The sequence below is a fragment of the Delphinus delphis genome, chromosome 12 (assembly GCF_949987515.2).
Source record: "Delphinus delphis chromosome 12, mDelDel1.2, whole genome shotgun sequence".
In the NCBI taxonomy this organism is placed as follows: Eukaryota; Metazoa; Chordata; class Mammalia; order Artiodactyla; family Delphinidae; genus Delphinus; species Delphinus delphis.
This window is the reverse complement of record NC_082694.2, coordinates 70,766,642-70,780,101: the sequence shown is the minus strand read 5'-3', so window position 1 is coordinate 70,780,101 and position 13,460 is coordinate 70,766,642. Positions and strand designations below refer to the sequence as shown.

General features: G+C 56.9%; 1 protein-coding gene across 1 annotated transcript in view; it reads right to left on the bottom strand.

The window, feature by feature from the left end:
- DNMT3A (DNA methyltransferase 3 alpha) overlaps nucleotides 1–13,460 on the bottom strand; it is a 98,147-nt gene that overhangs the window by 42,683 nt on the left and 42,004 nt on the right. The window contains exon 4 of the mRNA XM_060026990.1: nucleotides 874–1,144. Within this exon, the coding sequence (XP_059882973.1) occupies nucleotides 874–1,144 (271 nt within the window). The remainder of the gene's footprint in view (nucleotides 1–873; nucleotides 1,145–13,460) is intronic.

The window sequence follows — 13,460 nt, the reverse complement described above, 5'->3', positions numbered from 1 at the left end:
GGCTTTTTGAAATTAAAATGCACATATGCAAAACAACCTGGCAGGGCCCTGGGAGGATCAAATGTGATAATGTATGAGAAAGTGCTTCGTAAACTGTGAAGCCCTGTACAAATGCTAGTTGTCCTCATTACTAACATGTTTACAGCTCTGTTGGCCCCGAAATCACTGGCTTAACCTTAAAGAGAAAAGTGGGCAACTTTCCAGGACTCCAGGGCTAGGCCACAAAGTCCTCAGAGGAAGAGGCCTGGGCTGGGCAGCGCACACCCAACTCCCCCCTGCTCGTCCCCTCCCCCAATCTGTCACCACCAAACTTCAGTCCAGTCCACTCAACTATGGTGGGCTCAGGACATCTGCACCGGGAAAAGCTAGCTGGGCTTTTAATATCCACAAGGACATCTGCTGCCCTCGAGCGCCCAGGCCAGGGGCTACCAACGTGTGGACCCCAAAGAGCCGCAGGTCTCGCGGAAGAGTAAGCAGGCCAGGCAAAGGCTGAGGGAAAGCGAGGCACACGACCAGCCTATGGGGAGACAGCCATCACCCCAGTCCGGCAACCAATGGCATTCTGTAAACTCACTCTTGCCAGATCTAGCTGTTTTTTTCCATGAGAAGCCAAAACTCCAGATTTTTATGTGAAATTTCTTGATTCTTAAATATTGGCAACTCATTTTTTTTTAATGTTTAAAATACTACATGGGCCAAATCAAAAATGTGTGCAGGCTGTATGCAGCCTGCAGGGCACAGCTTTGGCAAGCAGACCTTCCGCTACCGTGCCCAGCCCAGGCCTCCTGGGACCCACTAAGCCCCGAGGTTCTAACCCTCAGGGGGATCCCAGCCAGCCCAGCAGAGGCTGCCCTGCTTTTGCCCAGGACTTACCCTCTTCTGCAGGGGCTCCCCGGCCATCCTTGGGGGTGCAGCAGCCATTCTCCACGGCTCTGGAGGCTTCGGGCGGGGTCTCAGCTGCACCCTCTCCCTCTGCTGGGGCCCCGCCCTTCTGCCCCCCAGCGGGGCTCCCCTCCTCTGGCTGGGGCTCACTCCGCTTCTCCAAGTCCCCGTTGGGTAACAGCTCTGAGGGGCCTGAGTCTTGGGCCATGGACGGGGACTTGGAGGTCACGGCGGGGTCCTTCGGCGTGTCACTGCTTTCCACCTGGAAAGATAAACGTGAGGCGAGAATTAGACCAGTGGTTTTAGCCCCTTTTGCATCACTGACCCATCTGAGATTCCGGTGAAAATTATACACCCGCTGTCCAGAAAACTGTGTGCACATAAATGTTTATGGAGTCAAATACACTCACAGTTGTTCTCTCAGATTCAAGGGGTTCACAGGCCTGACCCCCTGAAGTCAAGAGGTCTGTGGACTCCAGTTAAGAAAACGGGAGAAGAAACCGAGCAGGTTTAACAGCCTGGTCCCACTGCCAGCTGCGCCCCAGCCAGGCCATCCCCACTCACTGAGGTGACAGAGGGTGCCCAAGTCTTCTCTGTGGCCTCTACCGAAAACAGATGCTCCTCACACTATCCCTACTTCAAACCAGGACCCCTCCTCAGAAGATTCTAGTAACCCCGGGCTGATCTGACTTCTGTGCCAGAGCCCCCCTGGCTGTCCTCTTGGTCTCTCGAGCTGCTGCCTGGCCAGGTGGAGTGTGAGGGTGAAAGAGGGCCTCCTCTGGGCCCCAAAGCCTAGCACAGGTCCCTCCCTCAGCGTTGGCCCACAGTCCTCCCTGGGCGCTCAGACCCCAAGAGAGCCAAGGCCCCAGCCAGCAACCGCAGTCTCTGCAGCAACCCTCCCTGGCACGCGGCGCCACGTCCCCCCCAAGAGGAAGTGTCTTGCTTTGTTCCCAAGAGTCTCAGAACTGAGCTTGCTACAAGAATCACACTGAGAGTTGTCGGAACCGTCCTTCAGAAGTGTCACTGCATGGTGGGCAAAAGCTCCTCACCCCGTTACCCCTCAGAGCCGCTCGGCCTCCCTGGGGAGGCTCTCAGAGAATTTTGTGATTAGCTTGAGGCCACACACTTTGTGAGGACAGAGCATGGCCAGCACTTGGTCCTTGGCCCTCTGGGGGCAGGTAGGCCAGGACATAGCAGAAGGAACGAAGGTGTCCTCTTGGAGCAGGAGAGACAAGAGTCCCCTATACTTGGCGCTCTGCCACATCCACGGGCACCAGGCCGCCCCCAGCAGCCCTGCCCATCGGCTCCCCTGCAGATCAGCCGCCTGGAGAAGGGTGGGAGCGGCACCAGCTCAGCAAACACCTCAGGAAGGCGCCGCTCAAGAGGGCGCCTCAGCTTCCCCACCTGTAAGGTGAGATGACTAGGCTAGACCAATGGAGGGTTTCCTTCTTTTCAAGTTTTTTTTCTGTTTATAAAAGTCAGACACACATATTATAAAAACACAAACCACACAAAAGTGAGTAGTATTAAAAGGTTAAAGCTCCTATTTCACTTCTGTGCCTCCAAAATCACTCCCCACAGGTGAGCCGTTATTAACAGTTTGGGACTTCCCTGGTGGCGCAGTGGTTAAGAATCCGCCTGCCAATGCAGGGGACACGGGTTCGAGCCCTGGTCCGGGAGGATCCCACATGCCGCGGAGCAACTAAGCCCGTGTGCCACAACTACCAAGCCTGCGCTCTGGAGCCTGCGTGCCACAACTACTGAGCCTGCGTGCCGCAACTACTGAGCCTGCGTGCCGCAACTACTGAAGCCCGCGCGCTCTAGAGCCTGTGCTCGGCGACAAGAGAAGCCACTGCACTGAGAAGCCCGCGCACCGCAACGAAGAGTAGCCCCCGCTCGCCGCAACTTGAGAAAGCCTGCGCGCAGCAACGAAGACCCAGTGCAGCCAAAAACTAAATAAATAAATTTAAGAAAAGATTTTTTTAAATTGCTTGTTAACAGTTTGGCAAGTAGCTTTTCTCGACTTTTCTCCTCTGCATCTACAATCATGTGTAAGTTACATGTTTATACACATGCATTTATACACACATCCAGATCCAGGTTTTTTTTCCCCTAAGAAGGGATCATACGACTTATCGTTCTGCAACTTGCTTTTTCACTTAGCAAGCACCGCGGGCATCTCTCCATACCAGTGCGTGTGGATCGGGCTCATTCTGTCTCAGCTGCTCAGCATTCTATCGAACGGATGCTCCTTAATTTATTCAAACCATCTCCTAATGGTGGGCCTTTGGGCTGGTTTGCTTTCTCCTGCAGTGAACCCCTTGCACTTAACCGCTCTGCGCACCTGTGGATTTCTGTAGGCCAGAGTCCCAGAAGTGGACTGGCCGGGGGGAGAGGGCCTGCCCATCCACGTGTGAGTAGATCCTGCCAAATTCCCTCCAGAGAGTTGTATCCCTGAAGCACCCCCCAAAGCCTGAGAGAGCACTGGTTTCCCCAGGCCCTCCCTGCAAGGCCCGGCCGCCTCCAAGGCTGCTTCTGCTCCGAGGATCTACGATCTCAACTCTGAGCCCACTGCTATATGGTGAGGAAACCCCCGAGGTGGCGAATAGGGACGTGGGCCTTGTTAAAAAATAACAAAAATAAAAACCAGCATCCTCCCTGGACGAGTCCCTACATGGAGCAGCTGAGGGCGAGCAGAGGGAACGCGCGGCCTTGCCGGGCTGCTCTCCTGGCCGTGTGGAGGGCTGTGTGGGACAGCTGGGGGCAGGCCTGCTTCCAGGAAGAAAACCTCCCGCAGAAAGCTACAAACGTGTGCGTGCCTCAGCAGCAGGGGTGGGGGGCCGCAGCAAGAGGAAGACGAGGCCTGTGGCCTCTGGCGGAAGGGAGAAGTCCTCCACTAGGGTTGGGCACTTGGGGCCGAAGCCGGCAGAGCCGGGAGGCCAAAGGCAGGATGGCCAGGGGAGCAGCCAGGCCCTGTCTCTCTCTTCAGCTGCCATCCCCAGGTGTCAGGACCCACACACCCTGTTCAGGACTCAGAAGGTCTTTCCCACCTCCCTGCTCAAGCTAGCAGGCTCCCTGGCCTAGAATTCCCCTCCCTGGATAAATCCTCTCATTGCTCGAGGCTCCTGTGTGTGTGAGAGTCGGGTGGCCCAGGCAACCCAGAGAGCCAGGCACGCCTGGGCCCCCACTGCTACCCTCAGGCCCGCTGTGCCAGCGCCACAGAGCCCCAGACGCGGCGCTCCCAGGGAGGTGGGTAGGGGGTTCCGCTGGCCAACGCAGGCTGAGAAGTTTGGGCCAGCGCCAATCTCTTACCATGGCCGTGGTCCTCCTTTCCTCTAGCCACTTGCTTCCCCAGACACCTCAAGTCGAGGCAGGCTCCCAGCCCCACAAACTGCTCAGACAACTCCGCTGTCACTCACTTCCTGCCCGGGGACCACACGGCCTCTTCTCACCCTGGGACTCACTTCCTGTTGACTGCCAGCTCCATAGCATAGAGACCCAGGAGTACCTGCTCCGAGACTCAACCCAGCCCCAGGGTCCCAACCCACCCGGATCGGGCACCCCTCCCAGGCCTGCCCTGGAGGACCCGTCTGCAGCATGAGACACGCCATCCTTCCCGAGGTGGGCGGATGAGGGGTAGGGGAGCACCCTGCACAGCTCCAGCCCCGGGGGTAGCTCAGCGGGCTGAAATCCACCCCAATCTCACGAGTCCTCTCCCTCCTTTCCTCCCGACCAGCCCATCCCCCATTGCCCGCCCTCTCTGGTCGTGGATGACCCTGAGTTGACCAAAGCTCTGGGCTTAGGGGAGCTGCCGACTCTTGCCACGGTCAACCCTTGATCCATCTTACCCATCAAGAACCCCACACACACACGGCCAGTAGTGGCCCCTCACTGGCCCTCTCTCTGGAGTTCAGGGTAACTGGGCAGGTCAAATCCACCCAGAAGAAACCACTGAGAGGAAGGAAGGAGGTCCACAGGCAAATGGACTGACGCAACTCTAAATCTCCAGGGAGGAGCCGGGTGCTCCCTAAAAGGGCATCTCAGGTGAGAAGAGCAGACCTGGAAGCCACTAGGAGTGGCCACCCCAGCCAGGCCTGTGCCCTCCTTTCCCCCCACCCCCCACTAGCTTGTCGCCTCCTAGAGGCAGGGACTCGCTTTATTACGTTAGACTGGGCGCGGAGCAGGGCACCTGGCAGGTGTTCAGTAGTCATGATTGATACCTTAATGCCAAAGACCAGGTTACGAGCGAGAGCATCCAGTTCACACGTCTAGAGGGAGTTTCAACTTTGTTCATGTCAAGCGTAACTGTTAAAAATCCTGTTTCTGTTTGCTTTTATTCTTTACAGTTGCCTTGAAAGGAGACACGGCACACCCTGAGACACTCATTGTTCCCATGGCGGGGAGGGGTAGCAGCAGAAGCCCCTGGTCCCTGTAGAAGGCACCGCCAGCAGCTAGAGGTGACAATTTGCACTCCCCTTCTTCTCACCTGTGGGGTACGGGAAGAGGGCGGGAGTGGAGGCAGAATGGGAATGGCAGCCACGGGCCCCCTCACTTCTCCTCCCTGGGGTGGTGGACACAACGGATCACGCAGAGTCTGTTCCCACCGTGCGCCTAACCCCGCCCAGGGCCCACCTCCCGGGGCCCCTCAGAGTTTGCCGATCTTTGCCTTCCTTCCAGGCAAGACCCCTCCACCCCAGGGAAATGCCTCCTGCTTCTCTGTTGCCCACCCGCTCCTCGGGCCCCTCCTGCGAGCAGCTCATCCCAAGCAGTGAAGGCAGTGGTTCCCCGCAGAGGACATCTGGCAATGTGTCTGAGATGCTTTGGGCCACCTCACTGTGGGTTGGGGGGACAGACAGTGGCTTCTGGTGGGGAGGGGACAGCCCTCACCACAAAAATTACGCAGCCCCAAACGTGGATGGTGCTGTTGTTGAAAAGCCCTGGGCTGAGGACGGGGGCGCGGACCAGGGACTTCTTCTAGGGACCATTTTTTTAAAACAAAAAAAAATTTTGGTAAAATATATGCAACATAAAACCCACCATTTTACCCATTCTCAAGTGTACAATTCAATGAAATTAAGTACATTCACACTGTTGTACAACCATTAACACTGCCCATCTTGAAAACTTTTTCATCATCCCAAACTGAAACTCTTGTACCCATTAAACAAAATTCCCCATCCCCCCACCCCCCAAGTCCCTGGCAACCACTATTCTACTTTCTGTCTTCTAAGGAACATTTTAAAATCTGTCTGTCTGTCTCTCACACACACCACCCCGGGTGGTATTTGTGCCAGGCCCTGGTCTTTGGAACCCTCAGCCTTGCCCCCAACACCCCCAAAGCCCCTGTGGAGCCTGGCCCTTAAGTTCACCCCAGCATTCACTCACATCCCCTAGCCCACCGCATACCACATTTGTTTACAAAGCACTTTCACACCCTATCTCATTAGAGCACTCCTCACATGTTACCTAATTATTTGTTTACTGTGTGTCTCCCTCCTAGACTGTGAGCTTTGCCTTATTTAACTTTTTATTTCTCTTCCTTCCAACCACTCCACTGACAGCTCCCCAGTGCTAAGCAGAGGACTCGGCATAACTATGCTTATACAATCGATCGACTTAATTATCCCAATTATCCTGATGGGTTGGTGTTACTCTCACTTTCCCAAGGAAAAGGTCTCCAAGGTCTGCCTCAGGTCACACGCCTTCTAAGTGGTAAAGCTTCCAAAATGACCCAGGTACAGGAGAGGCATTTGAAAGCTAGCCACCCCCTCTGGGTTGAGTCTCAGGAAAAGCCCAACCTCAAATCCCAAGGGATCCAAGGAGGGAAAAGGAGGCTTTGATGTGCCTGAGCAGGGCCAGGGAAAGGCTGCAGCTGTTTCCCAGGCAGCAGCCACCACAGGGAAAGGCCAGAGGCAAAGCCAGAAGTGAACCTGTCCAGGCCAAAGCCAGTCCCCCAGCTGCCCACCCTGCCCCCTTCCCCTCCCCCTTTGCTAGAAGTCTGGACCAGACCCCAGAACTCCAACCCTCCCTCAGGAAGGGAGGCCTTGTCTCCCAAGGTGGGGCAGAGTGCCGGGGCTCCAAATAGGAAAGGGATTTTGAGGCCTGTTTGACAGGTATGATACCTGCACACGAAAGCTAAGAGGCGAGGGAAATGATACAAGGGAGACAGGTCCCTGGGTCAGCTCTCCAGCACAGCCCCGGGCGCAGGCTTACCTGGGCCCAGGTGTGGAGGGGGGAGACCTGGGACCCTGTGTCTACCACTGGAAGGCCCTGGAGGTCGGAGCCACGTTCTGGCCTGGTTCTGGGCACCTGACTCACCCTCTCCTCCTGTGCCAGGAGCTGCTGCTGAAAGGGGCCTTTGCCCCCAGACCCCAGGGGAGCTCCGGCGGGGGGAGGCCCAGAGGCTGGCAGATGTGGGATGGCCTCACCTCGCCCTCCCCAGCCTTCCTGCCCTCCCTCCTACCCCCTCATCGCCATTGTGCCTTTAAGGCACTTGGAACACTCAGCTCTATGCCAGCCGGGGACCCTGGCGTCTGGCCAGCTATGGCCTCTTGATTAAAGACACACAGAGACGCAATCACATGCACAGACACACAAGGGGTTCACCATGGCCCAGAGAAACCCGCTCACCAGCCGCAGAGACGTGCTCAGATGCCCCAGAGTGATGTCAACAAAAACACGCCAACAATCCCCCTCCACTCGCACCCTCCATTCACTCCAGTCCCTCGCAGACCCTTCAGCTCGCCGCCAACGCCCTGGATTTTCCCAAGTTGACTCTCGTTTCAGGAAACAGCCAAACCGTCCACGTAAGTGGGGCAGCCCTGTCCCCTAAGCGTTGGCACTGGGCCCGGGCTCCCCAGTCTCCTCTGCCCCAGGCCTTCCTGCAGCCCCTTCCCCTGGCAGCCCTCTGCTCTGATCGGCCGGAAGTGGCCTTGAGGCAGGGAGAGCCAGAGAGTTCCCCCACGCCCACTCCCAAGAGAGGCCCACATGCCTCCCTGCTCAGCCTTCCTGGGGTGAATGGAGTTGGACCCCAAGACTTTGGAACCAGGACCTTGACCCTTCCAATTTCCTTTTCTCTAGTGGAGTGGCCAAAAGGGCCACCAGTGGGGTCAAGGGACAGAAGGACCAGAGGCCAAAGAGGGCCAACTCTGGCAAGTCTGACCCCAGCTTGGGTATGACTTCTAGGTGCCACCATTTCTCTCACCACTGAGGCTGGGAGCTTCCTTCCCACCCTCCTCCCCAGAGATCTCTCCAGCGTGTGTGTGTGTGTGTGTGTGTGTGTGTGTGTGTGTGTGTGTGTGTGTGTGTGTGTGTGTGTGTGTGTGTGTGTGTTAAGAAAGAGAGAGAGAGAGAGAGAAGAGGGACTCAGGACTGAGGAGAGAACTTCAGGGTGTGGCGAAGTCTTAGAGGTCACTCAGTCGGGGCCCCTGCTAGCTGTGACAAATGGATGCAAGAACTAGCATGCCTGGTGAGTGGCGGCCCATCCGGGGTTCTACTTCCAGCAGGGACACCTGTCCACCTGGAAGAGGGCCTGACTGTGCTCTTTGAAGTCAACCTCAAAGGATTTCAGGGTGAGCTGGAGCCTCCCTCGAAAAAGCCATTATGTAGAGAAGATCCAGGTCGTATTTAAGTAAACCTCTTTCGCAGTTTTCTTCTGTTCTCAACCTCTACGTCCAGGCCTAGGGTGACAGGCTGGGTGAGAAGGGAACTCAGCATGGAAAATGGTGCTTTCCTGTCTATGCTTCACGAACCTTTCTAAAGTTTCTGATGTGTGTCTCCCCACCCCCGCCCACCCCCGCTGGGGCAATGCTCATCCTGCCCCACCCTACGGCGTGACTTCATAGCTTTAATCACAGCCCCGCTCAGCTTCATCTCTCCAGATTGGAGAGCCGTAAGCTCTCTTGTCTGTCCTCACTTGGCTGCCCTGCCTTCCCCTTCATCGATGTAGCTGCCCTTTCCTGGAGCTTTTCCATCTCTGTATATCTTTCTTGAGGTGGCAGGACTGAAACGCACAAAATTCTCTAGGTGAGGATGATGAAAGAAGGCCGACGTCAATAACTGCCCAGATGTGTGTGCAGAAGGTCCCTGCAGCAGCGGGAGTGGGGCAGGTGCAGCTCGGGCTCCGGAGACGCCCACGGGGTCCTAGGAAGCCCACGGGGCTCGGGACCGGAGGGAATGAACCCCTCTTGCTGGAGAGGGCCTGGAACATGTGGCTCTGGGGAAGGGACCGGGGAGGGCTGAAAATAAACAGGGGTTTTTGGAAAAACAAAATGGAGAGTCTGGGATTTCACTCAGATGCTCCCCCGATAAGACCAGATAAGTAGATCAGCCTCTGGAAAGGGCCCCTGCCAAACCTGCTCCCTTCCAGAAGGCTCCATCTCTGACAATACCACTGCCACTGGCCCTGGGGGCTGGCAGCACCTTCCTCCCTCTCCCTGGTCCGCAGCCCAGCACTGCAGGCCCTGCCAGTTCTCTCCCATCACGGCCGCCCCCCAACAGGCTCTGGGGGCAATTTTTGGCCCCAATGTGCCCCATCCTATCTCCCTGCATTCTCTTGTGCTCAACCCATCATGCTCACGGATGCCAGAGTGAGTTTCCCAAAACATGACGCCCATCACTTCACACCTCCCACCGTCTCAAAAATCCTCCAGATAAACACAGCACATTTTTGAGAGGATAAAATATAAACCCTCGGGCTGCCTGCAAACTACCTCTCCACCCAAGATCAAAGGTGTTCGTAAACGAAACCCTCATCCACTCAGCCAAGCCAGTCCGCGCACGGTCCGGCCTCCCCCAAGCACGCCCGTCCCCGCGCACACTCGTCCCTGCATACGCTGCTCAGGAAGGTCCTAGGTGGGGAAACCTCCCACTTTCCCCGGCCACACGTCACCTCCCTTCGAAGGCCCAAGTCCAGCCCCTCCCGCCAATGTCTTCGGCACTTCAGGTCCAGACCACGGGCCAGGCTCTTGGGGTACTGGATGGCTCTGTGAGCGCTGGTTTGACATGATCAGCTGGGGGAATGAGCAGAGGAGTCTGCATGGCACAGTTACAAGGAAAGTCTCTAACCTCGCGAGATGTCTGACAGCCGTGTTTTCCCCACACCTTCAAAAGCATGACGACACAGGGCAACGGGCAGCAGCGGGCCCACGCAGGCTCACAGGCAGGGATGCCCCGTGAGGGGCCGGGGCCCAGGAATGGGAGATACCCTTTCAGGAAGTTTCGTGCATAAAAACAAGGGGCACCAAGTCACCGAGTCAAGGTTCCAGGGGTTAGTGAAGGAGCCCTTCTAACCCGGACACAAAGAGGGGATTTGATTTCTGTCTTAAGAATCAAACGGTCATATTAGGTGGGAAAATGAGCCGATACTGCAAAGGCCCAATAACTGAGGGAAACGATACTCGGCTGGCTTAAGCTGCAGTGGAACGGTCCCCCGGCTTCACACAGCTTACAGCACAAGTCTTTCGCTTTGAAGTGGAGCCGTTTGGCCCTCAGGAACTCACTCACGCAGGCGTTATGATGGAGGCCCAGCCTCCAGCGAGGAGCGAGGAGTGAGCTACGCGGCAGCGGGTCTGGCTGAGCTCGGTGCCTGCTCCCAGCCCCCTCTCCCCCTCCTCCCCTCCCCCTCCCCCCCTTTCTGGGTTATTCTTAGCAAGAGGTGACCTCAGAGTGCTCCCACTGAGCAAAAATAACCCTGGAGGAAGTTGATGAATATAAATTTTCAATGAATAAGTGCATATACCTAGTAAACAGGGCGGGGAGCCCTGAAGGGCCGGCCCCCACCCCAGGGTCTGGCGGGCAAGGGCAGATACTGTCCCTCCTGGAGCCCCAGCGGTAACCAGCACATAGGACAAAGGCGCTCGCAGGGCAGGCTGGGTCTGTGAGCAGGCAGGAACCAGCTTCGGACACCCTCACTTGTTACTCGGCAACGTCCTCGGAGCCGGTGAACAGGAAGATGCCTCTTCCTCCCAGCCGACGCTCACACCCACACACAGGCCCACACTCTCTGGCCAGCAGAGACCAGCCCTGCAGGCTGCTGTCCCGTCCTCTGGTCGCGGGTACTGGCCAGCCAGCAGGCCCTGCACCCAGGTGCCAGCTCCCTTTCTAGGCTCCGCCCAGCCCTGAGGCCGGCTTCCTGTTTCCTGTTGCTGCTCCGGCTGCGAGCATCCTGGCTCTGAGGCCAGTGCCACAGACCAACACTGCCGCCCGGTTGAAATGGGCCCACTGCTCACTCCTCAGACCACCGCAGCCTTCCCCACTTACCCGCAGACTCCCTGGTATTTGGGTCAATTGCCCTGCTCAGTTCTGTTTTCTCTGCATGCTTTTTGGACCAGGTCTACACGCTTTTTCAAACAGCCCTGCATTCATATGTTATCTTAAAGCGAATGTGGGATACCCAGTCTTCCAGATGGTGTGGCCGTAGTGGCAAGGGGGAATGAGCACCGTGGGCTCTGCAGTCGGGAGGTGTGGAGTCCAAGTCCAGATCGTCCTCTCTGAACCTCAGTCTCTTCATCTGAATGTGGGGATGGTAATGCCAGCGGCCTCCACCTACCCGACACAGGTTTGTCGCTGGCATCAGATGAGGTCACGGTGCAGAAAGCCCTCGCTGGCAACCGACTGCTGCACCACTCTGAGCCTTTCTTCGTGGTCGCTGACCTCAGTGAGTGGGTAGACAGTGCAATGGGGGTGCCTCTAAATGGCAGATCTGGTGGAAGAGACAAGGCCTCTCCACCAGCTTTTCTGTGTGAAAAGCCAGGCTTTGGTTTAGGTTTTTTAAGTTCCCAATCCACCAGGAAATGGTACTTTTGTAAAACACGAAATCATGACTGTGGATGTGGCGACAGTATCAAATTGATATAAAGGTTTCTAAATGCTGATTCTCAAGTTCTGTACAGACAGGTAGCAAAACAGTTCGCAGACTGGTGCTTCGCAGTCAGGTGTGTGGACCAAAGCCCGGGATTGGTGGGCTGATATCTTGTCTTACTTCTTAGTGTTCATTTTAATTTCACGGTCAGTTCAAAAGGGAGAGCCAGCGTGGGTCACGATGGCTGCACTGGGCTTCATTTGCAAGACAGGCCTTGGTGGGCTGTGATACCGGGCAGGTAGAGAGAAGGGAGGGCTGCGATACCGGGCAGGTAGAGAGAAGGGAGGGCTGCAGAACAGCTTACGAGGCAGCGGGACGAGCGTGCTTGGGGTGATCAGGGAGCAGCGAAGAGGCGGGGTTTCCTTGGCAAAAGAGGTGGCCGCTGAGCAGCAGTGCAGAGGCAGGAGGGGTCACATGGTGGAGGCAAATGGAGGGCTCCAGGTCTCGTCCCATGAGAAGAAAGCGCCTAGAGATTCTTGAAAGCGACGTGCCCCGGGCCGTGTTTAGTTAATTACGTGGGGCCTCCCCTCTGGCACACTAGGTTGAAATAAGTCTTATTTATTTGGCAGGTGCTCGGTACGTGTAATGTGCTTGTCACCGAAAAAGAGAGGGCCGGGGGTTCTAGAGAGATGCTGGGGGCAGGTGGGGCCTGATCTGGGTGAGGGCGCAGCCAGGAGGCTGACACAGGAGCAGGGGAAAGTGGAAGGCACTCAGGGACAGGCAGGCCTCGGGGGAAATTCTGGAGACGATTTCACAGCCTCAGGCCGGGGGATGGTGAGGACACCACTGGATGCACCTCGTCCCTCCCCGTCCAGCAGTGCATATGCAACATTTGCACAAATGTTTGCACTCCCAGCACTGCTCCCTCTGTTCCACCTGCCAGGATTTGAGCCAAGCCCACCCTCCCACCCCGTTTCCAGGCTTAGCTCGATGACACACACTCAGCTGCTTTAAAGCTCCCTGGTCAATCTGTTCCCAGGGCCACAGCTGCGCCAGGTCCCCAGAAGCCCTCCCTGCTGTGCTCCTCGGCTGGGGAGGGGCGGAGGCCTGGGCCAGCACCTGCTCCACAAGTGAACCAGGTGGCCCGAGGCCCAGGAGACCGTGGGCTGGCCCTGAGCTGCAGCACGAACTTCCCCCACGTGGGCTCCCTTGGGGTCCACGGGCCTGCTGCCGGGGAAGACCTGCTGGCTGTTCTCTGTTCCCCTCTACATGCAAGGCGTCCCTTTCACGACAGCTGCCTCAGCCCCATGCCTCCCCACGCACTCTCTCCCTTCCCAGGGCCTCACTTAGGACTGGACCACATCCACACTGACCTGCATGGGATGCGCACCGCTGCCCACTGGAGCTGCTGAGAGGCCGACGCCAGGCTCCCACCCGAAAGGCCTTGCAGACCCCTGGCCCACTGGCCCCTCCGGGGGTGGGGATGCCGGTTTATGACGCTGCTGGCCCTGTGCATTTGGAGCCCACTTTGCTGTTTGCACAGCACCCCTGGAGGTGGACAGGGCAGGTATTACCGGTAGCCGTATTTTACCAATGAGGAAGCAAAAGTTCAGAGAGGTTCAGTAACTTGCTAAGGTCACACAGCTGGGAAGCAGTAAATCCAGGGCTGCTGCTTCTGTCTCGGGTAAGGGCAGGACCGACCTTTGCTGACCACTGGCTCTTTGGTGTTTTAACCCATTTAATTCTCACAGGGGTCTAGGAGGAATGCATTTTTATC